The sequence below is a fragment of the Abramis brama genome (assembly GCF_963993115.1).
Source record: "Abramis brama genome assembly, chromosome: 18".
NCBI lineage: Eukaryota > Metazoa > Chordata > Actinopteri > Cypriniformes > Leuciscidae > Abramis > Abramis brama.
The window spans coordinates 23583201-23610423 of NC_139980.1; the positions used below are offsets into that span (position 1 = coordinate 23583201).

At 41.2% G+C, this 27223-nt stretch overlaps 1 protein-coding gene across 3 annotated transcripts in view; it reads left to right on the plus strand.

Moving 5' to 3' along the window:
- The window catches only part of fynb (FYN proto-oncogene, Src family tyrosine kinase b), a 108503-nt gene that overhangs the window by 38969 nt on the left and 42311 nt on the right, over positions 1 to 27223 (plus strand). For all 3 annotated transcript variants that reach the window (XM_084091134.1, XM_084091135.1, XM_084091136.1), the window contains exon 3: positions 24609 to 24883. In XM_084091134.1, coding sequence (XP_083947260.1) covers positions 24619 to 24883 — 265 coding nt within the window. In that variant the 5' untranslated portion in view covers positions 24609 to 24618. The remainder of the gene's footprint in view (positions 1 to 24608; positions 24884 to 27223) is intronic.

The following is a 27223-nucleotide window of genomic DNA, read 5'->3' on the forward strand; positions in this document are numbered from 1 at the left end:
TGGAATAACAAGAAAGTTCACTAACGCTCCAGTGGGCAGGGCCAAAGCTGCCAAGTCAAGTCATCTTCATTTATATAGCGCTTTTAACAATGTAGATTGTTTCAAAGCAGCTTTACAGAGATAAACGTATAATTTAAGGTAACCACACCCAGGTTCCTAACCGACGACGAAGACTTAACAGAGCAGCCGTCAAGTGTTAGACAGTATTCTAGGTTATTACGTGAGGAAGTTTTTTGTCCAATAATTAGAATCTCTGTTTTTTCAGAATTTAGAAGTAGGAAATTACGAGTCATCCAATTTTTTATATCAGCTATGCATTCCGTTAATTTTGTGAATTGGTAAGTTTCGTTAGGTTTTGAAGAAATATACAGCTGAGTATCGTCGGCATAACAGTGGAAGCTAATTCCATGTTTCCTAATGATATCTCCTAATGGTAGCATGTACAGAGTGAACAGCAACGGTCCTAGTACTGAGCCTTGTGGTACGCCATACTGAACTTGTGATCGATGAGACATCTCTTCATTTACTGCTATAAACTGATAACGGTCAGATAAGTATGATTTAAACCATGCTAGTGCAATTCCACTAATGCCAACATAGTTTTCTAGTCTATTTAAAAGAATGTTGTGGTCAATGGTGTCAAATGCAGCACTAAGATCAAGTAACACTAATAGAGAGATACAACCACGATCGGATGATAAGAGCAAATCATTTGTGACTCTAACGAGAGCTATCTCGGTACTATGGTACGGTCTAAATCCGGACTGAAAATCCTTGCAGATATAATTTCTTCCCTGTGACATCACAAGTCTCCACTTTTTAGATCGTGTCGTTTGCTGGCCTTGGTTTCAATAAAAGCAGTTTTTGGAATAACAAGAAAGTTTTGAGTTTTGAAACTTACAGGGTATTTTTATAGTATAACGTAGGGCTGAACGATTTTGGAAAATAATCTAATTGCGATTTAGTTTTACCAATATTGCGATTGCGATTTAATATGCGATTATTTTTTTAAGCTCTTTATCTTTTCTATTATTCAACAAAAAGCAATAAATCAATGTAAAATAGGGATGGGAATCTTTAGGCACCTCATGATCTAATTTTTTTCTTATTAATTAATTGATCTTATTAATAAAACTTAAAATATTTAATTACATATGTAATTATAAGTAGGCCTACTTATAATAATTACACATTAAACTAAATTAATACAATTACATGTTAATCATTTTAACTAATATAGCTTCAAAACAAATAACAAAGAGGGAGAAAAAAACATTACAAGCAATACACAAAGAGTGCTTTCAGTATTTAAGAGTAGGCTGTCTGAACGTTTTCATCTCTTTTGAAATTATGAGATTATGATATAACTGACTGTTACATTTATTTCGCGTCATAAAAGCATTTTGAAATGCAAGTACATTTAACCACGTAGACGGAGTCGCTCACAGCCGCATGCTCAAGCGCTCTTCACAAAGCGCGCCTGAGTATTTGAAAATGAAAGCAGCTTCTGTCAGTGATTTTTCATATTTTTAATATATAAGCCAACTGCATTCCAAAAGACATATGATGCCTTCGTAGAACATTTGTAAGTAAAATACCGGCAGGCGAGACCGCGCAGGCACGCGCTACAAAAGTAACGTCAAGCAAACCACACGTATCTCATATCTTGTGCAATGAAGCCCACGAATGTCCTTGTAATTCGCTTCAACTTTTCCGAACTTTATGAAAGATTATTTTTCGTAAGGTTCGGGTGGTGTCGTGTGTGTGTGTGTGTGTGTGTGTGTGTGTGTGTGTGTGTGTGTGTGTGTGAGTGTGTGTGTGTGTGTGTGTGTGTGTGTGTGAGAGACAGAGGAATTAGAAGCAAGCAGAATACGGTTGTTTATAAAGCACACGTAGCGTCATCATGTATCTGTTTAAAACTAAGCTCAGACATAAATCTGAAATTATCTTAATCGATACAGAATCGTTGGAGAGAATCTATAACACAATATCACATAAATTAAACATAAACTGTTATTTCCTGTAGCCTATGCCAGGCCTATATGCGTAGCGTGCCAAGTTGATGCTTAATCTGCAGTACAGACTGGTTTACTCTCGTGTGTCACGTGACCAGACTGTAATCGCAGCTTTTGTGGTTAAAAAAACACATTTCATCATATCGCGATATTATCGCAAATGCAATTAATCGTTCAGCCCTAGTATAACGAACTCTTAACTGTCAAAGGATCAAGGAACATTTGAAATCTCAGTCTTTGACCCCTTTAATGACACTGAATTCAAGCAGTAATATTGGGCTGCTATCACTTTAAGACTGTTACACATGCATTTTCTTTCTCAACTGTTTACATTCACTTAAGACATAACCTACTGTGCTTACGAGGATACTTGCCAAAACGGCATTTTGACATTTTTGTGTGTAGGCTATTTCACCGTTTAGATGCGTATCCGAAGACCATTTGCTTATTTGCCATTTGCTCGGAGCACGCACACAGAAAGCTGCCTGAAAAACAGTGTCTCTTTCACGGCTTCTCTCTCTTTTAATAACAGTATTTAATGTCAGGCACGTCCCACAGTTCAGCAACAATAGACTGCATTTTATAACACTCACTTGGATGTTGTCATAGATCGCACCTCTGTGGCTCTCTCCGACCACCCAAGGACACCGTCACCAGAGTATTGAACCAGAGTATGCATCCACTTCTCCCCTCTATATAAACTGCCTCCGAACTATTACACATTGCGAAGTCTTTTTCTGCCCCGGCTAACATTTCCGAGCGTTTATTCTACTTTGATTGTCTCCCTGTTATCTGATCCTTGCCTGTTTATTGATTCTCGTGTATTCGTCTGCCGCCTGCCCCAACCTCCGCCTGGTATTGTTTATGATTCTGGATTTTCTCTGACATTCCTGTTACTGATCTCTGTATATTGCCTGCCTGACTATTCTCTATTAAATATACTGCAAATGGATCCGAACGTCTCTGACTCTGCATCACAGAAGACTTTGCCACCACAGGATCCAGCAGCTATGTATCGTCTTACCTCTGAAGTGTCATCTCAAGCCTCTATACTGGCTGCCCACCAGCAACAGCTCGTAAAATTTACATCGCTGACCGAGGAGCTAGTGAGATCCATGCAGGCACTCTCTACACAGGCCGCTGCCTCAGCTCCTGCCGCTGCATCTCCAGATCAGCCGATTCAGAGTGCGAGTACAAATCCTAGCAATCCTCGTTTGTCCCTCCCTGATAAATATGATGGCTCATCTGCAAGGTGTAAGGGATTCCTTTTGCAATGCTCTCTATTTATCAATCAACAACCTAACCTCTATCCTACCAACGACAGCCGAGTGTCATTCATTTGTTCACTGTTGACCGGAAGGGCTCTGGAGTGGGCGACGGCGCTTTGGGAGGGGGGACGCCTGTCATTTCCCTCATATGACAGTTTTCTCCGCCAGTTCAGAGAGGTGTTCGAGCATCCAGCTTGTGGAAAGGAGCCTGGCGAGCTTCTACTTTCCCTACGCCAAGGAGGATCTTCTGCTGCAGATTACACCCTTTCCTTCCGCACCCTTGCTGCACAAACTGGTTGGAAGGAAGATCCGTTGAAATTACTCTACCGCAAGGGCCTCAATACAGATCTGCAAGGGGAACTGGCGTGTCGGGATGAGGGGAAGTCACTCAGCCAATTAATGGACCTGACCATTCGCCTTGATAACTTGATGCGAGCTCGGCGAGTGCCTCAGATGCACCTCCGCAAGTCAGGAATCCGAGCCTATGCAGATCGGCTACACTCGGCTCACACCCGAAGAGAGAGAAAGAAGATTACGTAATCGCTTATGCTTGTACTGCGGACAATCCGGCCACATGAGGGCGACATGTCCTAACAGACCAGCATCCCGAGACTCTGCTGCGGTGAGTTCCAATCTCTGTTCTTCAAAATCCTTTGAACTAACCGTCACCCTGCGCTTTGGCAAGGAGATAGTAAATACCATTGCTTTGATAGATTCAGTAGCTGCAGGAAATTTTATTGATCTGTCATTCGCTAAAGATCATCATCTTTCTCTCATTCCATGTAAATCCCGGGTGGCAGTGGCAGCATTAGACGGACGCCATTTGGGTACTGGCAAGATGCATCTCTCAAGAAATCACCCTAAGCACTAGCACCCTGCACACTGAAATCATTCAACTATTCACCATCGAATCCCCACAACAGCCCATCATTCTAGGTCTGCCCTGGCTGGAGAAGCATAACCCTACCATCTCATGGACTGAAAAACAGATAATCCAGTGGTCCAATACCTGTCAAAAGGAATGCCTGCACCCTCTCACTAAAATCACTCCGATCTCAACCCACTCCGAGAATCCAGATCTCCAAGAAATTCCTGTAGAATACCACGATCTCGTTCACGCCTTCAGTGAGAATAAGGCTACTCCGCTTCCCCCTCACAGAGCCAATGATTGTGCGATAGATCTTATTCCAGGAGCCATTCCCACACGGGGAATTTTTCTCCTCTCACAAACTGAATCCGACACCATGAAAACTTACATCGAGGAACAACTTTCTAAGGGATTCATTAGACCATCAACTTCCCCTGCTTCAGCCGGATTCTTCTTGGTGAAGAAAAAAGATGGAAGTTTACGTCCCTGTATCGATTATCGCAGTCTCAACGAGATTTCAGTGAAGTTTCGCTATCCATTGCCATTAGTTCCTGCCGCCCTAGAATAGCTCCGCACCGCAAGGTACTTCACAAAGTTGGATCTGCGCAATGCCTATAATCTGATTTGGATCAAGGAGGGTGACGAGTGGAAAACAGCATTCTCAACCACTACCGGGCACTATGAATATCACGTGATGCCGTTCGGGCTCGCCAACAGTCCCTCTGTATTCCAGGCATTTGTCAATGAGGTCTTCCGAGATATGCTTAACCAGAACCTCATTGTCTACATCGATGACATTCTAATCTATTTTGAGACTTTCGAAACTCACGTGCAAGATGTAAGAGCAGTACTTCAACGCCTCAAAGACAACCAACTATACGCCAAGATTCAGAAATGTGAGTTCCATCAAACACAGATCACCTTCTTGGGTTACGTCATCAGTGCCAAGGGAGTAACCATGGACAACGGCAAGGTACGAGCAGTAGTTAACTGGCCACAACCCAACAATGTAAAGGAATTACAGCGTTTCCTGGGTTTCGCCAACTTCTACCGACGGTTTATTAGAAACTTCAGCATCACGGCAGCGCCACTCACATCTCTCCTTCAGGGAGGAGGACAACGGTTAAAGTGGTCATCCAAGAGTATTGCAGCATTCAAACAGCTCAAGGAGAAATTCACCACAGCTCCCATTCTGCACCATCCAGATCCCGAATGAGAGTTCATTGTGGAGGTGGACGCTTCCAATACAGGAATCGGGGCAATATTGTCACAGCGGCATGGAAGCCCAGCTAAACTGTTCCCCTGTGCCTACCATTACCGCAAACTGACCCCAGCCGAACAAAATTACAATGTGGGTGACAGGGAACTCCTGGCAATGAAGGCCGCCTTCGAAGTATGGCGGCATTGGTTGGAGGGAGCTCGTTTGCCTTTTACGGTTCTGACTGACCACCGTAATTTAGAGTATATTAAGGCCGCCAAACGACTGAACCCCAGACAGGCCAGGTGGTCCCTCTTCTTTTCTAGATTCAATTTCAAGGTCACATATCGCCCAGGATCCAAGAATGGCAAGGCCGACGCTCTCTCTCGTCAGTTTGACAGCTCCTCTAGTTCACCTACGTCTGATCCTATACTTCCTACGACACTTATTCTCGCCCCAGTGCAGTGAGACATAATGACCGAGATTTCAGCAGCACAGAGGGAGGAACAATCACTGCCCGAATGCCCTCCGGATCGCACCTATGTGCCACTATGCCTTCGCACACGGATGTTACAATGGGTGCATAATACTCATATAATCCCGGGATCACAGCCACCACTCATCTTGTGACAAACCGTTTCTGGTGGCCTATGCTCCAAGCCGATGTGATCACCTTCGTGCATCAATGCACCACTTGCAACACTGTCAAATCCTCCCATCAGAAACCAGCTGGATTACTTCAACCACTACCTGTACCGCAACGTCCATGGTCCCATATTGCTGTTGACTTCGTCACAGATCTACCCCCCTCCCAGAACTACACGACCATTCTTACAGTGGTTGATCGTTTCTCTAAGGCCTGCAGATTCATTCCCTTGGCCAAACTACCCACAGCTTTGCAAACGGCGGAGGCTTTGATATAGCAGGTCTTCCGACTGTATGGGTTGCCGGAGGATATAGTCTCGGATAGGGGACCTCAATTTACCTCCTGGGTTTGGCAGGCGTTATGTGGGCAACTTAATATCAATGTCAGTTTAACCTCCGGATATCATCCACAGGCTAATGGACAGGTAGAGAGGCTAAATCAGGAACTTACACACTTTCTGCGCACCTACTGTCATCAGAACCAGCAGGACTGGAGCCGTTTCCTCATGTGGGCCGAGTACGCCCAGAATTCATTGCTCAAACCCTCAATGGGCCTCACCCCTTTCCAATGTGTACTAGGATACCAACCCTCTCTATTTCCCTGGTCTGGGGAGCCAACCGATCTCCCGGCCGTTAATGCATGGTTACAGAGAAGTGAAGAGACCTGGAACAATGCTCACGTACACCTTCAACGAGCGGTTCGTAGAGTCAGAGAACAGGCTGATCGTCACCGGAGAAGGGGACCTGAGTACGCTCCTGGTCAGTGGGTGTGGTTGTCATCCAGGGACCTTTGTCTTCGACTTCCCAGCAAGAAGCTAAATCCTAGGTACATGGGTCATTTTAAGATTCTTAGACAAATAACCCCAGTTTCATACCGTCTAGCCTTACCATCCACTTATCGCATTTCTCGCACCTTTCATGTTTCATTGCTCAAACCTGCCGGTGGTCCGAGAGGAGAAAGGGACCAGGAAGAGGTCGCGGAAGAGAGCTCCCCTCCCATCATCATCGACGGCGAGGAGGCCTACCGAGTAAGAGAGATACTCGACTCAAGGCGCTGAGGCAGGGAGTTACAGTACTTGATCGACTGGGAGGGGTATGGTCCAGAAGAGAGATCCTGGGTGAGATCACAAGACATACTGGATCCCGCACTTACCACTGAGTTTCATCAGAACCACCCTGAAAGACCTGCCCCTAGACCCCGTGGAAGACCTTGGCGTCGCGCTGGTCCTCGCTTCAGGAGTCGCTCGCAGGGAGGGGGCTCTGTCATAGATCGCACCTCTGTGGCTCTCTCCGATCACCGAAGGACACCATCACCAGAGTATTGAACTTCATTTCCCATCAGCCCCGTACCTAGGTCTAATCACCTGCACAGGTGCATCCACTTCTCCCCTCTATATAAACTGCCTCTGAACTATTACACATTGCGAAGTCTTGTTCTGCCCCGGCTAACATTTCTGAGCGTTTATTCTACTTTGATTGTCTCCCTGTTATCTGATCCTTGCCTGTTTATTGATTCTCGTGTATTCGTCTGCCGCCTGCCTTGACGTCCGCCTGGTATTGTTTATGATTCTGGATTTTCTCTGACATTCCTGTTACTGATCTCTGTATATTGCCTGCCTGACTATTCTCTATTAAATATACTGCAAATGGATCCGAACGTCTCTGACTCTGCATCACAGATGTTAAGTTTGGCTTAGGGAAGAACGAAAGCACACCGCTGAATGTGGCAGCAACACAAAAATTGTTTTACCTTGATTATTTTGTTTTCATATTCGTTGGAAGCCATAATCAAAATCGATTATGCAAAGCCCTAATGGAGAGGTTGTACCATTTCAGAAGATCTGAAAGTTACACAGTGGCCCCTAAAAGTTACACAGACTGCCGGAAAAACTAGTGGGGCAGTATTGTGTCATAATGAAAAATCTCATCAATTTATGCTGCGCCTGTATGTACAAGACTAAAGTTGAACATAAACCTATACTATTTAAAAACAAAGTTTTTTTACTGTTAAAAACATGGATTTGTGAGCATCAGCTCACAAAATGAAGGCATTTCAATAAACAGGAAATCAGTGAATCCGACCAATCGTGAAACAACGGTGTCATCATCAGAGCTCATGCATCCGCTCTGGAGTAGCTTTGCAGAATGAGCCAGCTGACGGCTCTCGGATCGTAGTACTTTGATTGCATATTTCACAGTGACAGTTGCACCTTCTCAAGTTGGACCAGCATGCACTGATCAGTCTTCACAGCGCCACATCAAATTGAACACTTATTAACTTGTAAATGTTGTAATCATGTCATGTCATCTGGTTTATGACACTTTTCTGACAACCATTTTTGCATTTTAGTTTCAATAAATGGTCTTTTTCAGCTGTATTGAGTTCTGAAAGTGTTTTTTTATAGTGCATCTGGTAAATTAAATCCCTTATGTATGGATTATTTTCAAGCATGTCTCCATTGGACACTGGGTTGTAAATTTAGGTCATGTGTAGGGGGAGTTGACAACACTTTTAATTTTAATGTGATAAAACCTTTGGATTATCATCTTATTCTTAATCTATTTGATTAATTCATTCTCAAATAGCCTTTATTTAAAAAAAAAAAAAAATCCATATCTGGGAAACGCAAATGAGAATCCTTTGGTCAGAAGATGTGGCAACCCAGTTAAACTCAAGAAGTCAACTTTCTAATGGCTTGCTTATAGTCGACTCTGCACATCAAACTGGGATGGAAGAAAGTGTTATACTGTAGCATTAAAAAACACTTGACCTCGAAGATGTTTGTGTAACCTATAGCCTTTGGCTTTGTGTATTGGTTACTAGAGCTTGAGGAAACTGTGGAAATCCAGGCGTTTATCTGAACAATGTCAAACTTCCTCTTTTTCCTCACAACAAAAGCACAAATGCACATGAATTGATGATGACGTGGTATCATGTGTTTGAGGGTCATGTGGTGACCTATATGTATAATCACTACCACATGTGCAACCCTACATGTGTGAACATCAATCAATATCTCTGGCCTAAAAATTGAGCTTTCATTGATCTGTATGTGCAGAGTGTAATTGGTTTTGGATTATGGAACTGCGCATATGTTGTCCATATGTATAACATATTTTGTTGTTGAAACGGTCTCATTCTGTTTTGGTTTCGTTTTCATTCTGTTCCTGTTTGCCAGTATTCCCTGTCATTGTTAGTTGCTAATTTGAAATAACAGATGTATTGATTACAAATACTATTCATGTTTTAGCGGTATCAGAAACGCATCTTTATCAGACATTCTCAGATATTGTTGTGAATATGAATGGTTATAATATTTACCAGAAGGATAGGAAAAGGTACAGTGGAGGGGTTGCCGTACAGTTTATATAGCAATAGCTGTATATATACTTTAATGCCTGTAGATGTAGATGCTTTGTGGCTACAAGTACAGCTACAGTTTGTTAAATCATTATTCGTTGGTTGCTGCTACAGACCACCATGTGCAAACAGCTGTTATTTAAGTGAACCTTGTGATATGATTGACAATGTTTGTGATACTGGAAATTAAATTTACTTTATGGGTGATTTTAAAAACTTTAGCTGGATGTCTCTGGACTGTCCACTAAAGAGTAAAGCTGTGAATGTGATTAATGCATGTAATTTAACACTATTTTCAGAATAGAAAACATCTACTTGTATAGACACTATTTTTACAAATTCTGTGGAAATGTGCTCTAAGGGTGTATCTGTTCCTATTGGGTGCATTTATCATAATATAATAGCTATTACTAGGAAAGCAAAGGTTCTTAAAGGGAAACCAAAAGTAATTTATAAATGATCATGTAACTATAAGAGAATCAGGAATCATTTTGTACGGACGTAAATAATGTATGTTGGATTGATGTTTATAAGGAAAATCATCCTGATGATGAATTGGCAGCTTTTGAAAGATTATTTTACACTTAAGTGGACAAACATGCACCTATGAAAAACATATACAGTGAAGAATGTTAGGGCTTGATAATGAGCTGAAAAACATTTTGGTTGAGAAAGATGTGGCAAAGGGTACAACAAACACAACTGTGAACGAGGAGGATTGGGAAGTCTATTGCAAATTGAGACCTATTTTTTTTAATAAACACTCCACCTTTGCTGACTCTCAAAAAGACTCTCAAAAGATTCTGCTTACTCATGAAAAAAAGTGAGCAAATTAATGAGTAAATAAATAAGCAAATAAATAAACAAGTTAATGATCAAATAAGTAAGCCCTGCCCCCCACGATAGTATAGTGTATTGCTGATCTCACAGGCTGACGATAGGACGATATGAATGTGGAGCATATCGCCCAACACTATTGATTACTCCTTGTGTATTTAAGCATTCTGTGCTCTCAGTTCTTTGTTCAGTGATGTTTGCATTTGACATAGTTGTGTATTATTATTGCTACGGAGTTTTTCCTATGTGTTCCTGTTGTATGTATTGATTAAAAGCTGTTGTGTTGTATTTCCTGCGCCGTGTGATTGCAGCCACCCATAGCTGATAGTTGTCTCAGACATATTTCAGAAATCATAAAGGCAAAATCTGCAGTCTTCCATGATGTGCTCACTGATGGCCTAGTTGTTGGTGGGAGGAATGGTATTCTCCGGCAAAAACTTGGGTTGCAGTTACTTCTACAATGCCTGACTAATGAAGAATCAATAGTAGTGCAGCAATTGATTTTGAGTATATGGGGTCAGAGAAGGAGAAACATTCAGATAAAAATGTTGACAGTAGTTATGCAACTGTCACGATCACACACACACGGAAAAGGTAGATCCAAAAGCAGTTTTATTGGGTAATCCGAAATCGTAAACCAGTCCAGGCAAGGGTCAAAACCAAACAAGCAATCCAAAAGACAGGAACAAAACAAGAAAACCAACAAACCAGAACTACGGAAGTGATATGACATTAAACAAGGACTCCGTGACAAACACTGAAACAAACAGGGTATATATACACACAGATACTAACAAGGTGACGGGAAACAGCTGTGTGCAATGATCAATGATTAGACAGAACAGGATTATGGGAAATGTAGTGGATGAGAGAATGACACCGTGGGGGACAAGGACCTCTAGTGGTTACCCAGGGAAACACAAACCAGACACTGTGACATAACCCCCCCCTCTACGGAGCGGCTACCAGACGCTCCAAGACAACACTACAAAACCAACACAAGAGTCCAGGAGGGAGGTGAAACGGTGGAGGATCAGGGGGAGGGATGGGGGGCCAGGTCCATGAAGGGGAACAGGAACAGTGAGTGACGGCTTAGCCGGCGGCCAGGGCGAGGCAGACGACCCATCGGGCGGCCAGGGCGGAGACTTTCCCTCAGGCGGCCAGGGCGGAGCAAACAGTCCATTGGGCGGCCAGGGCGGAGACGACCCTTCGGGCAACCATGGCGAAGACGAACCTTCGGGCGGCCACGGCGGAGACGACAGTCCATCGGGCGGCCAGGGCGGAGACTTTCCCTCGGGCGGCCATGGCGGAGACGACCCTTTGGGCGGCCAGGGCGGAGCAGACAGTCCATCTGGCGGCCAGGGCGGAGACTTTCCCTCAGGCGGCCAGGGTGGAGCAGACAGTCCATCGGGCGGCCACAGCGGAGATGACCCTTCGGACGGCCACGGAACAGGCACCCACTCAGGAACGGGCACCGGCTCAGGAACAGGAACAGACACCGGCACAGGAACAGACACAGACACCGGTTTAGGAACAGACACTGGCTCAGGAACAGGAACCTGCTCAGGAACAGACACAGACTCGTCGGTGGCCATCTTGTCCAGAGACACTGGTTCGGCGGCGGTCATCTTGTCCGGAGACACTGGCTTATGAACAGGAACAGACACCAGCTCAGGAACAGACACAGGCTCGTCGGTGGCCATCTTGTCCGGAGACACCGGCTCGGTGGCTGCCATCTTGTCTGGAGACACCGGCTCGGCGGCGGCCATCTTGTCCGGAGACACAGGCTCAGAGGCGGCCATCTTGTCCGGAGACACAGGCTCGGCAGACGTGACGTGAACAGTCTCTGGATCGGCAGAAGTGACGTGAACAGTCTCTGAATCGGCAGATGTGACGTGAACAGACACCGGCTCAGGCACAGGAACAGGCAGGGGCAAAGGAATAGACACAGGCTTGGTGGCGGCCATCTTGTCCGGAGACACTGACTCGGCGGCGGCCATCTTGTCCGGAGACACTGGTTTAGGATCAGTCTCTGACTGGGCAGACGTGACGTGAACAGTCTCTGGCTGGGCAGACGTGACGTGAACAGTCTCTGGCTGGGCAGATGTGACGTGAACAGTCTCTGGCTGAGCGGAACTCATGTGCTTCCTCCATGCGTGCAGAACCGCCAATGCATAAAACAGGAAGACAGCTCTCTCGACCGTGGCAGGACTGATGGTGGGCAGCTCCGGGGCGACCTCCGGGACAACAGCGGGCTGCTCGGGGACAGCTTCCGGAACGACAGCGGGTTGCTCCGGGACGGTCTCTGGGATGACAGCGGACTGTTCGGGGACGACCTCCGGGACTACAGTGGGCTGCTCCGGGACGACCTCCGGGATGACAGCGGGCTGTTCGGGGATGGCTTCCGGAACGACAGCGGGCTGTTCAGGGACGACCTCCGGGATGACAGCGGACTGCTCGGGGACGGTGGACGCCTGCTTCCTCCTCCTCCTCCTCCTCCGTTTATGATGGGGAGGTGCAGGCTCTGGGCTGGACAGCTCTGGTTCGGGGCTGAAGAGAGGATGATGGGAAGAGTGGTGTCGGGGTTCACCTCTATTACCTCCTCCCCTGCTACCTCCACGGGTCCCAGAAAATTTGGCCAGACGGGTTCCCTCAAACAACTTTCTACGGACAGGGGTGTCAATAGACCAATCATCAGCTGTGTTGACGGAAAGAGGTGCAGGGGAGTTTGCCGCCATGTTCTCCTCAGTTATTCGAGCCCATAAGGCAAAACACTGGAAAATGTTCATACGAGGTGGAACCTCTCCTGATGGAGAATTCCCCCTCTGCTGCCTCTTCTCCCTCTCGGTGGCTGGGGAAGAGACACGAAAACCCATACTGCTGGATCCATGCATGACGGAGTCCTTCTGTCACGATCACACACACACGGAAAAGGTAGATCCAAAAGCAGTTTTATTGGGTAATCCGAAATCGTAAACCAGTCCAGGCAAGGGTCAAAACCAAACAAGCAATCCAAAAGACAGGAACAAAACAAGAAAACCAAGAAAACCAACAAACCAGAACTACGGAAGTGATATGACATTAAACAAGGACTTCGTGACAAACACTGAAACAAACAGGGTATATATACACACAGATACTAACAAGGTGACGGGAAACAGCTGTGTGCAATTATCAATGATTAGACAGAACAGGATTATGGGAAATGTAGTGCATGAGAGAATGACACCGTGGGGGACAAGGACCTCTAGTGGTTACCCAGGGAAACACAAACCAGACACTGTGACAGCAACATAAATGTATTTAGACTTCCCTTTAAGTTACGGTCGTAAACTATATTTAACTTGTGTTTTCTCTGAAGTGGGCAATCCACAAATTCCCACTTTCACCTTGCAATGCCAGACCCCAGACACTCCAGTGTTTTATGCATCTGAGGAGCTGCTGCGCATATGGAAAAGATCCATTTGTTCCCTTTGTTTCTATCTTTAAACTTTGACTAACAGCAAAACACACAATGAATACAGCTTCATTATAAAGGCTATGTCATCACTTATTTCCTTGACTTCCCAGCACTTATGTGATCATTTCATCTTAGTTTCACTTCACTGTTTATTTCTGAATAGATAAAGCTGGACTTTAAAAAGGCAGCTTCGGTCAGGGAAGATCAGGGATTTCTTCTTGCTCTTGTGCCTTGATGATATCAGTGGTCCTCGATCTGTATATGTGCAGATCAAATCTGCTAAAATCATCCGCCACACATATCTACTCACATATTTTTCTAGTGGTGGGACAAAAAATCGATGCATTGCAATTCTTTCTCCAACAGTTCTGGATCGATTCTGAGCAGAGTTTTTAACCGCAGATGCACAATGTGTTTAAACACCTGTATTCTGCTTGCTTCCTTTTCCTCACACACACACACATACACCACTCAACTTTCCGTAAAATAATTTTTCTTATTGCACGGGTCTGTGGAATGCTTGATTCTGATTGGTCAATAGCGCCATGCAGTGGTATGTTATTCCCCGATAACAACCGCTGAAAACAGAAACACAGGCTCATCCGGGTCACTGAAGTCAGCAGCGATTTACGCTTGCTAGGAATGTTTTTTCCTCGTGGAAATTTTGCATTTGGTGAGCTTATAAAATATTAAAACTCAATATTTTGTGTACAGTTATTTATGTCATCCAGTATCGTGGACTTGTTTCGTACAAACGCAGCTGCTGCCATTTTGCTACTATTGTTTTGTACACTGTTGGATTATAAGATACAAACAGGTAAGATTTTAAAGCAGTTTAATCTCAAATCAGTATATCTTATCCTCATAATTATGTATGTGGTGAAGTACTGTGTAAAAAGTGGTATGACTGTATACCATATCTCTTAAATGTCCGTCTAATTTGAACTTGCCACGCCAGCAACAAAAGTTTTGCGTTTAAAGACCTAATAAAATATTTCGTCTTAGATCAATATTTGTTGTCTAATTATTTACTTGTGTGGCAAGTAGCCGTGTAATAAGTGGGAAAATGTACATCCAGCCGGTTGTTATATCAGAATAAACTCCTTCAGTCATGCAAGACCTGATCAAGTCCTGATCACCCTGTCAGGGTTTATTCTGGGATAACAATTGGCTGGATGTACATTATCCCTTACATAAAGTTTGGAAAAGTTTAGGCGAATTAGAAGGACATTCACAGGCTTAATTTCACAGGATATGCGCTGTGAGAAACTTGGAATGCTGTAGGCTTATATATAAAAAATGGAACTTGTTGAAACTTACTGACAGCTGCTTTCAATTTCAAATGCTTGTGCGCTTTGTGAAGAGCTGTGAAAAAGCACATAAAAAAAAGTAGATCAAGAATCGTTTTGGAATCGGATCGTGACTCCCAGGATCGGATCGGATCGGAACGGATCGCGAGGTGCCTAAAGATTCCCACCCCTGTATTTTTCACACCAGTTTTAGATTTAAATGAAAAAGGTTAACACAAGTATTTGAGTTAATTAACAATAAAACATAACATGAGAACATGAGAGATACTTTTTCCTCACCCATCAATATCTTTCTAAATGTGTGAAATATGGATAATTATGGATTAAATTTTTTAAAGCAGTGAAATGACATGAAAATGTATGTGAAAATGTAATTTATTATTCAAATTACACAACAAATATGGCTCATGGATAATTTGATTAGTTGTATTTTTAACGTTTCTGTTTTGTCAAATTTTTTTGTTAGTACAAAGTCAATGGTTGATTTCTCTCTCTCTCTCTCTCTCTCTCTCTCTCTCTCTCTCTCTCTCTCTCTCTCTCTCTCTCTCTCTCTCTCTCTCTCTCTCTCTCTCTCTCTCTCTCTCTCTCTCTCTCTCTCTCTCTCTCTCTCTCTCTCTCTCTCTCTCTCTCTCTCTCTCTCTCTCTCTGATACTGAGTTAATTTGACACAATGGTGCTGTGCTGGCTCTATTTGACAGACGGTTGAGATGAAGGCCAGTATCTTCATCTCCGCTGGGTTATGGACGTTTTCCCTGGGAGTTTCTGTTAGTGGGAGAATCTGAGCTCAAAAGTGAGTGTGTGTTAGAAAGCTGTACAAGGATGATTGCCTCCCAAGGAGTGACAGGAAGAACTGGGACAAGGTCATTACTATGGTGACAAGACAACTTCATGATCCAGCTACAATCAGCATTGCCACTACACTTTAAATATGTAAGAGCTGTATATATTAGTAATGTGTTTGTTACATTACTAAACATCTTAATTATATTGTTACTGATTAAAATAGAATGTAATAGGATTATATAAACAACACACAACTCCGAATGATTTAAATAATTATACTACACTCAGTACACTGTTATTTATGCACAATGGCCCCATCTTAACTTGTAATGTTGGAGTAACTGTAGGTTTGGCATTTGATTTGATTATTGACATCAGCCGATGTTTTTTCTGTGTTGTAACAAGATATACAGACATGACCATGATAAGTTTTGGTGACCCGATGTATTGCCCATTGTGTTTACATGCATGTTTGTTTAGGCTACATAAAATGAAATTCACAAATATTTTAGGCAATCGCACTGCCTCATCTGGTGTGAGAAAAAGGCGGGGCTCAGGGACAAACACACACACACACACACACTGAGCGAATGCGATTGCCTGCGTCTGTCCTTCTTCAGGTCAAGAACTGTTATAAATTTAAAAATAGCCCAATTAGCTTATTTATATAGCATATTATTTTTATATTATTATTATATGGCGATAATTTTGCATATCGTGATACTGAACCAAACAAAATCACCGCAGGGAAATTCCTTTACTGCGGCAACCACAACCTCTCCACCTCTCTCTCACTTTCTCTGAGTCTTTCTCTCTCTCTCTCTTCCTAAGATATAAAATATTCCTTGGTCTCTGCAGACTCTCTGCTCTTTGTCTTTTTTCATCTGCCCTTTCATCTCTTCATTTCTCTTGCTTCTCTTCCTTCTCATCTCTTATTACAACCATTCCCTTAATAAAGCAGTTCACTTGTCTTCTGCAGAAACTCATTAACCTCCTCTCCTCTGGTCCCCTCTACTTTTCACTTTTCTTTTTGTCTCCTCTCATCTCTTGTTTCTCCTGTCCTTTCATCTCATCTCCACTCATACTTCTCTCCTCTTTTCACGTCTCTTTTCGCCTCCTTTCCATCCATCACATCTTGTCTTTACTGCTGTTCTTCTGCAATCTTTTCTTTCCTCGCTCCTGTCTTCTTATCTTGTCACTAAGTGTCTCATTCACTAACATGTGTTACAACCTGTTTGCAAATGTAGTCCTGCAAACCACGCCCCTCTAGCACCCCCCCCCCCCCCCCCCCCTTTCTTTTGGTACGGTCTGTGATCCATAAATCACAAAATAGTGTTCTACATTTCCTATATAACAAGCCCTTGTGTCATTATTTGTGGCTGTTCAAACGACACCGTTTTAAACTAAAAACTTACAACTCTTTGTGTTTTGACCATTCATTTACACCACAACAGTGTTTTGGGTGCCTGAAAACGCAAACTTTTGAAAATGTGTAAACCAGGTAAACAACAAAAAACCATAAATCTTTGAAGACGAAGACGTCATGCACATGCATGTGTTAAGTATTATGTGTTAAGTCTATAGTGTTTCATCGCTATAATCTAATGGTCTGGCATGAGAATACAACGTTTTTAGTTGTTTTTGCGAATCCGTGTGAATGGGGATTTTTTTTTACAATGGTGTTGACGTGGAAAACTCAAAGGAAAAACTTTTCCATTTTAAGCATATCATTGTCGTGTAAACACCCTTAGTTTCATCAATTTGTGTGAATGTCACCCACATAAGTAGGTGTCTTATTTCATGAGTAAATCTGAGTAATTTCATGATAACGGTGTATATTTTGGCTGAAAGTAGGGTTGTCAAAGTATCAACATTTCAGTTAATACTAATTCCACAAAAATGTCTTAATTATTTATATAAATTTAGATGCAACAGAAAAATGGACACTTACTCATTTATTAATTAAACATTTTCAAGTAATTAGTTATTAAAGAAAAATTAAAACAAAGACAAATCACAACCATTTGAATGCTTTTGTGTGCTTCCATGTGAAATTGAGAGCGAGTGTTTCAGTCCTGATCAGGTTTAATCGGTTATGATGCTCCAGTCATAGAAAATCACACAGTCAATCACAGAAAAGAATGAATCAGTAATCAGACAAAATAATAATGTGTGATCTTTGTTGGCTTCTGTGTGTTAGCAAACAGTGGTTAGTTTTGGAAATTGCAACTGGTGTCATTGGGGCTGTTTACACCTGGCCACTTCATGCATTTTCTCAGATTGGATAGCTATCTGATTTATCAGAACGATTCCATTTACACCTGGTCACGTAAATGTGTTTTTGCAAAACGGATTTAAGTCCGATCTTCAATTCCCGCACTATATGCAGATTTAATGGAGTGCACGTCACCGAAAACAACAGTTATGAGCTGCATTTTATTGATCATCAGCTAAAATTTCAAAATCAAAGACCGCAATAAGAGAGAGCGGCAACAGCCCTGGTAAGATCATTTCGTTTCTTTACTTTTAATGATGATGATTGTGTGTTAACCGTCTGCGACTTACTTTCACTTTGATGTGCGATTAGTTTGCACATTGGGTTAATGAATATATGCTCAGCTTCTCATCTGCGGTGATGCGTGTTCCAGTAGCGTCGTCATATCTGGCTATACCATTACATATAGCCTATAACACGCTCTCACACGTATATTTTTAGCATTTTTGGGAGGAGTACAATTTACATATGTGGTTTCAACCACCAGATGCATTTACACTTGTCCAGTTTTGTCAGGAATGCGGCCCAGACCACCTCCTGAAGTGGTTTGAGCGATCGGATTCAAATCCGCCTCTAATGCGTTTCGGGGGGCATTTACACCTAGTCTTTTCACGATCGGATAGCTATCCGATCTGAGAAAACGCATGAAGTGGCCAGGTGTAAACAGCCCCATTGACATTACACTTTGCACCTTTAAAGATTCAGATTTAAGTAGCTTAATAAGCATAGTACAATGATTTACATTCCAAAAGCAGTTTAAAGTAAAGTTAATCCGTGCAGTGTTTCTATGTCACACAATGAGCTTTTCACAGATAGATTTCCTGCAACACAGGCTCATTGGAAAAACGTGCCTCTAAAGGTCTTTGCACACTGAGTCCGAAATTTTCGCACATTAAAAAATAAATACGACCTCACGTTATGTCAATCACGCTTACACACTGCCTCCGAAACTTTTGTCCGTCATAAAAATTTTTGGATCGGGTTCGATTTTCTGCGTTTTTCGCATCCGAAACAAGCATTTGAATGGTGTTTTGACAATTCAGAGCCACCGCATGACGAATACGAAAAAACGCATACGAAAATTTCGGACGGAATAAGGACATTTTTAACTACATTTTTAAAACTGCAAAACTGTACCCAATTCACTGCTGTTTTCAGTTGAAATAAACACTATTCCTTTCCACACAAATAATGACTACAGAGGCAGATTGATTAATAAAGACTTATTTTTGCACAGTTGCATGTTATGGTTTGTAAACTATTACATTTTGATGTTTGCATCACATAACCAACTCCATATGTATGGCTTTTCTGACATAGTAAACTTTCTCAGTAGCTCACCTGGTACAGTGTTGCACTTCGACATCGAAAAGCAAATGCATTTTTATCTGACGATTACTTTGGTTAACACTATCGGTTTGATTTATGGTAGGGTTTAGTTTAGGTGGTATTATTTTCAAACGCGATAGAGCATTTACCTTTTAACGCCACTTATCGGACATATCATTTCCGAACTGCAACAATATGTACAACAACAACCGTAATAAAACTTTTCCAGATTCACATTTATCTGTTTTGGATAAAACTGAACATGCTTTTTGCGCCATTTACGAAAGCAATGTAATATCAGCAGCAAAAATGTCACCACAGTCACTTTTTCCAATAAGCCTATGTTGATTTCCTGGGATCAACGTTCTGTACCTTCAGTAAATCCTGTGGAGAGCTTTGGGTTCATGTTTGCAGTAAGCTGTTGTTTATGGGCATTCTTGATCTGTAAATGAGAGGATGCGGGCTGAACCTCAGTTAACGCCACTGACAGCCTCCAGGTGCTTCTGCTTAAGGGCAAGAAAGGCATAAATTATTCATGGCGGAGGTAGACAAACAAAAAAGATATGGAAAGAGAGCCTTGTGGATTAGCGGAAGAGCGAGACGACAGGAGACCTGCTCGTAGGTGTAAGAGTGCTAGTCTGCTCACTGACACACAGCAGGGGTCCGTCTGAGAGAGATGGAGAGGAAAAACAGAGGGAGAGAGGAAGCCGGAGCAGGGGATTCTCTGTTCCTGGATGTTCCTGTCATAAACGGGTACAGAGTGACCCAGCCTGCTTTCAGTGTGTGTCTGTAGGAGACATAAGTGAAGATGAGCAACTCCTGTCATAACTAAGAACACTGAGATCCATGCGTTCCCACTTTTGGCACAGCATTGAAGAACATCAATTAAATTCAAAAACTGAAAAATAACATCTTTGCAGATCTCGATCTGATACAGATCTGGATTATAGCAGGAAAAATGGCTTTTATACACACAGACACCTTATCGTCCATTTATTTCTCTCTCTCAAACACATGCACTGCTTTTGTCCAGCCATCTTGATCATATAAACATCTGTCAGTACAGACTTTTAAAAAATCTATTTGAATTTCTGCCTAGTTGGATAGAGTTTAAAGGGCATGAATGTTCGTTAACATTAACAGGAAAATAAACGGTGCACTTTTAGCTGTCGCTGTCCCCGCGAGAAACTTTCTGAAAGTACACAAGTTCACATTCAACACAATTAAGCACACTTCTTCACAAGTCTTCTCTCTCTGCGTTTCCCTGTGAGGGCCTTCTGGAAGAGGGATAAGAGATCTTGAAGTTTCCTGATGGGAGTTTATTGTCCGTCAGACAGTTCAGCTGTTGTGCTGTTGATGGATCATGGGCAGAACTTCCGAGTTCAGTTTTAAAATCCTGCACTGATGAACGGAAGAACACACACACACACACACACACACACACACACACACACACATTCTCTGCTTGTGTCTATAGTGCTTTAGTGAGTGAATTTCCCAACAAGAGGAGCTTGACAAAAAAAGAGAGTTAGTTCAGTTTTACTTGTTTGAGAATCTCTATGCAAAAAGAAATTCTTTCTCTGTGCTGTATTATTATATATTTCATAACACTGTACTTTCAGATAATATCATATTAATTAAATTAAAGCTCATCCTAGGTGTATGGGACATTCTTCTTTCAGACGAATACAATCGGAGTTATATTAAAAAATATATACAGTATATTTTGAAGTCCATAAAAGTGCATCTATCCATCATAAAAGTGTTCCACACGGTTCTGGGGGGTTAATAAAGGCCTTCTGAAAAATATTCATATTTAAGACTTTATAAAGTAAAATAACTAGCTTCTGCCCAAACTAACATACGGATTCCACCTGACGAAACTTACCAATTCACAAAATTAACGGAATGCATAGGTGATATAAAAAATTGGATGACTAGTAATTTCCTACTACTTAATTCTGAAAAAACAGAGATTCTAATTATTGGACAAAAAACTTCCTCACGTAATAATCTAGAATACTGTCTAACACTTGATGGTTGCTCTGTCAAGTCTTCGTCGTCGGTTAGGAACCTGGGTGTGCTCTTTGATACCAATCTTTCATTTGAAAGTCACGTGTCTAGTATCTGTAAAACCACATTTTTCCATCTTCAAAATATATCTGAATTACGTCATATGCTCTCATTGACAAATGCGGAACAATTAGTCCATGCGTTCATGACATCAGTTCATGATTATTGTAATGCTATTATGGGTGGTTGCCCTGCACACTTAATAAACAAATTACAGCTCCAAAACGCAGCAGCTCGAGTTCTTACCAGAACCAGGAAGTATGACCATATTAGCCCAGTTCTGTCAACACTTCATTGGCTCCCTATTAAACATCGTATAAATTTTAAAATATTGCTGATTACTTACAAAGCACTAAATGGTTTAGCGCCGCAGTACTTGAGCGAGCTCTTAACGCATTATAGTCCTTCACGTCTTTTGCGATCTCAAAATTCCGGCCAGTTGATAATACCTAGACTATTCTGGCGGTAGATCCTTTTCCTATTTAGCACCAAAACTTTGGAACAGTCTTCCTAACATTGTCCGGGAAGCAGACACACTCTGTCAGTTCAAAGCTAGACTAAAAACACATCTCTTTGACCTAGCATACATAACACATTATAGACTTTTATAATTCAATGTTAGGCTGCATAGATTAGGTCAGCCGGAACCGGGAACACTTCCCATAAATCCTGATGTACTCATTACATCATAAGAAGAATGGCGTCTACGCTAATATTAGTCTCTCTGTTTATCCAGAGGTTTACCGCAGTCTGCCGGATCCAGGCTGTATCCAGATCTGATGAAGGACCTGCGCCTGGACGCGACAACAGCGCAGTCCTGAAATGTCAACTAGTATCTCCCCTGTGAAGGCCTTCCTCCCTTTACCTCTCAACAGATAAAGCGTTGTCGGGATAATTCCAGAAGCGATAAAAATTCTGTATTATAAATTTTAAGGCCAGACAGGTAGTATATTGGAGGGTTGATTTGTAGGGAAGGACTACACGCCTGCACACATATTTTCAAACGCGCTTACCTATAGACTGAACTCGTAATACGCATGTGCACGCCATCAGTGTTCTCACGGGTTCGCGTTTTTGAAGTTTGCGCAGAAAGAACTTAAGAGTTTTCTGTTAAAACGGTGTCGTGTCACCTGCATTAATAACGTTAGCGCCCCCTAAGTTAATAACTAATGATCGTTGCGATGGAAGTGAATCAACTTTAGCTGGACAATAACTGTATTCTAGAGCTGCTATAAAGCCAAAACAATCTCTGTTACTTTAATTTCCTATTATCAATGTAAAGCAGCTTTGGAACAATCTACATTGTTAAAAGCGCTATATAAATGACTTGACTTGACTTAAAGTGTACACTTTATGACTGTTTTTAACATGCTGAAGTACATGTTTAATAGGTGCACTTTGTAATAATGTCAAATTAAAAGTTTTACTTATCTTTTGTCTTAGTTCTATTACTAAAGCACAAAGTACTTGGCTCAAGGCTCAAGTGTGTAGCGCTGAAACCATTTTGTAATTGTTAGAATTTCCAAGGATCAGCATTCTAACTAAAAGTGATCGGGCAGACCAAACCAAACCGTAAGTCATAGAGACTTGAAACTTTGAGGGATGGCAGTACTCACACCATCTACAATGTCACAGAGGCCTGCCCCGATCGGCCTGATGGTGGCGCTACAGTGATCAAAAGTACAGTACGCAATAACTCATAACTCCTAAACTGTTCGTCGCAGGTTCAAGTGTCTTATATCATTGGAATCCTTGTCTCCTTGGCGGACAAAATGTCTCAGATTGGATTTTGCTAACGAGTCCTAGGTTTACCACCTGAATGGAGCCAAGCCAGTTCTTCACGTTTTTCATGTCTGTAAAGGATTGTATATCACAGGATTTTTCGCACATGTCATTCCATATGGGAGAACTCCTCATTCTGAGCAACTTTGCCTCTGGGGCCGCCGCCATCAATCAAATGAATCCTTAAATATTGGAGATTATTTCAAAAATCTACTTTCGCAAATTAGTCCTAGGTTTTTTTGCTCAACCTCGATAACTGTTGAAAAGCTTTACACCATATATGTCCTTAGTAATTTGCCTGTATTGTCTGTAAATGGTATTTCATCTATGATCTAGGTGGTTACAGGCTTGCTAAATTTAACATTATACATTTTTACGTGCTTAAAGGCCTTAAAGCACTTAAAGGGATAGTTCACCCCAAAAAAAAGTCATGTAAAAATGTCAGTCATCACTCACCCTCATGTTGTTCCAACCCCGTAAGGCTTTCGTTCATCTTCGGAACACAAATTAAGATATTTTTGATGAAATCTGAGAGCTTGCTCACGCTTCTACGGGATTGAAACTTGCCGGCCCAGAAAAGCTAGTAAAGACATCGTTAAAATAGTCCAAGTGACTACAGTGGTTCAACCACAAGTTTATCAAGCAATGAGAATACTTTTTGTGCACAAAAAACGACAAAAATAACGACTTTATTCAACTATTGACAATGTCTTTACTTACTTTTCTGGGCCAGCAAGTTTCGATCCCTTAGAAACCTATGGAGGAGTTATCCAGGTCTCAGATTTAATCAAAAATATCTTAATTTGTGTTCCGAAGATGAACGAAAGTCTTACAGGGTTCGAACAACATGAGGGTGAGTAATTACTGACAGAATTTTCATTTTTGGGTGAACTAACCCTTTAAACCCTGTTAATTGCTGCTTGCAGCTATATTTATCATTTTAACTGTAGTGTGTTATTCAATATTACACTTAAAGTTATATAATTTAAATGTGCTAAATTGCAACTTCAAATGTTTAATTACAAATATATTTAAATGCATGACATACAAGTTTCAATAGTAATAACATGACAAAGTATATTTTAGTTTACCATAAATGTCAATACATTCGACAGTACACATTAACCATATTTCACAGACAATAGAAGTAATTATGAAGTTAAATATAAAGATATACTTAAGTGTGTCAAAAAAGCACTCAAAATCAACTAGTTGTATTTAATATCAATTTTAACAATGAAACATTTTCATTTAATTATAAATCACATTAAGTGTTCGAAAACATTACATTCAGTTTGCACTTAAGTATGTTCTTTTAATTATATAATATTTTTTTTATGATAAAGTATGCTAAGGTGTACTTAGGATAGTTTATTCCTAATCTCTCTCTGTCTTCATTTCATAGATCATAGAGGATGGGCTGTGTGCAATGTAAGGACAAAGAGGCTGCTAAGTTAACAGAGGACCGGGACACCAGCTTGTCTCAGAGCGGAGTAGGTTATCGATATGGTGTTGACCCCACGCCACAGCATTACCCCAGCTTCAGTGGGGTCACTGGGGTCGCCGCCATTCCCAACTACAACAACTTCCATGCCACTGGGGTCACGCAGGGAGTGACCGTCTTCGGAGGGGTCAACACAGCAACACACCAAGGAACACTCCGCACGCGAGGAGGCACAGGTAACACACACTTCATTAGAATGGAAATGTTTCTGAATATCAAAGTTACTTAGTTTCTCAGGCTCTGAATTTTTGTCTGCCTCCATAGTTGACAAACTTCTTAAAAACATCTAATTCGTTGACTTGAGAATTGATAAAGCGAAAAGACGTTTGAACAAGAAAATCTGAACATCAAATATTGATGCCTCGGCTGAAATACAGGAGGAGCAAACGTACATTTTATAATTTATTATTTATTAAAATATTGAGTGCAGCATCATATCTCAGTGCCCATATTTGTTGGTGGCCAAAAAAACGTATGCATTTTTACAGACTTCATGAAATGACTATTAAAAATAAAGTTTCTTTATTGCTATCTTTGGTTCCTTGAAAAAATGTTAACTTCCTCAGAAGCTTTCTATTGCACAAAAGGTCTTTATCCACTTTTTTCCTACGCCCCATGATGCTTTGTGCAAATTATTGGAGTATCTTCTGTTAAACTGTAAACAGTCAGCGAAAGGTTCACTCTATCAACACAATATGCTTTTCGTTTTCTTTTTTTTAACTGGGTACAATGAGATCTATTCACCCTTCAACCATCAAACATTAAAAAGAAACTTACAAATTATTATAACAGACCATGAATAACCCCAAAAGCTTGATTCTTTCTGCAGCAATAATATGGATGGGTTAAATGTCACTGTAGTAATATAGTATGTCTAGATTATGTAACATACGTTGCCTTAATCAAAAATGTTCATTAACTTTAGTATTGATTGATAATATTTCAATGAAGTGCTTTCCGCCATTTTGACAGACAATAAAACTTTAATTTTATTCTAGTAAACACTGTTTATAGGGATTAGAAGTGAAAAGGGAAGACAATTGCATTTTAAAGCATCTGTGTGAAAACAAACCTGGAGACATAAGGATTTGAGGAGAAAAACTGAGAGATTCTTAGTGCATTTCAGTGAATTATTCATGGGAAATATTGTAAATTAAATCGGGAGAGCAGACCACAAATGTGCAGTATGTTGTCTTTTGTTGTTTTCATATTGTTACTGTTGAATACAAAGAAAAAAAAATAATTAAGAGGAAAAGAATGTAGCGACTGAAATAGCTCTTGTTATAGATATTCTTATGATATCATGTCACATTAAAATATCAAGCGTTACGTTATCCTTATGATATCTATACGATATAACTTTCTGACATCTGAAAATAAAATCTGAAGAAAATTGACAGCTTATTCAATCAAACTGATGGATAAGTATTATTTGTAGTGCAACCTTATAATTTGCATTTAATGTTATCAAACAGCTAATAATGTGTTGCTAATGTTACACAAACCTTGTTCCCGTTCACCATCTCAGAGTCAGACAGGTGCCATCTGAAAATCAGCATCCTTAGAAACGCTTTGAACAACTCAGATCGTCAGTGGAGAAAGGTATATAGTTCATCATAACATCGTAATATGCATCATGTAATATGCAATAATATTCTACAGAATTGGTGCAAACTGCTGTACGACAACCAAAAAAACAAATTTTAAAAAGCATTTAAGTATTCAAATTTTAGATGTTTACTAAGATTTTTACATTATCTATTGAATCCCACAATAATATTTAAAATATAAGCAAGCTTAATATATATAAAATCATCATTTATTGGGTACTTTCAATTGGGAGGTGGCTGTCCCGAACCCTAACCCCTAAATTTCAACTTGTGAAAATGATATTGAAATATTTTTTTCGATTTTTTTCCATTGTTGTTTTTAAAAATATCTTTTTGATTTTCTTTTAAAAAGTAAAGTAAAAAAAAAATATATACATTTATTTTATTTTTTTATTTTTAAATCATGAAACTTTATGTAAAAAAATGTGTCCCTCATTTTCATGTCACTACCAAAACAGTGTGTGTTTTAGTCCATTGGCTAATTCTGATTTTAACCACACCCCTACATTTTTGATCGGGAAATATTCCTTTGTCCCTCTCTCTCATTAGACATGTGCCGGTATTCGGTAATGCGATAAATCGCGGTAATGAATATGCACGATATTGTTATCGCGGGCACTTCAAAATACCGTGAAAAATAATAGATCAGAATTTATATTTATAGAACGCGCATTAGCTTATTTTCCATCAACCGCTTAAACAAACACTGCGTATATGCTGCGCGAAACACGTGCGCACTCTGATGTAAACAATCCCCACATGAAGCACTGTGTGCATGCGGCGCAGTGCACACTCTAGTTAATGTAAATAATCCTCACATGGAGAAGAAGCATGGCGGAAGGAGGAACGCTGCTGACGATTTATCCCCCTTCTAAAAGCAGGGCTGTCAACTCTACGCATTCAGCG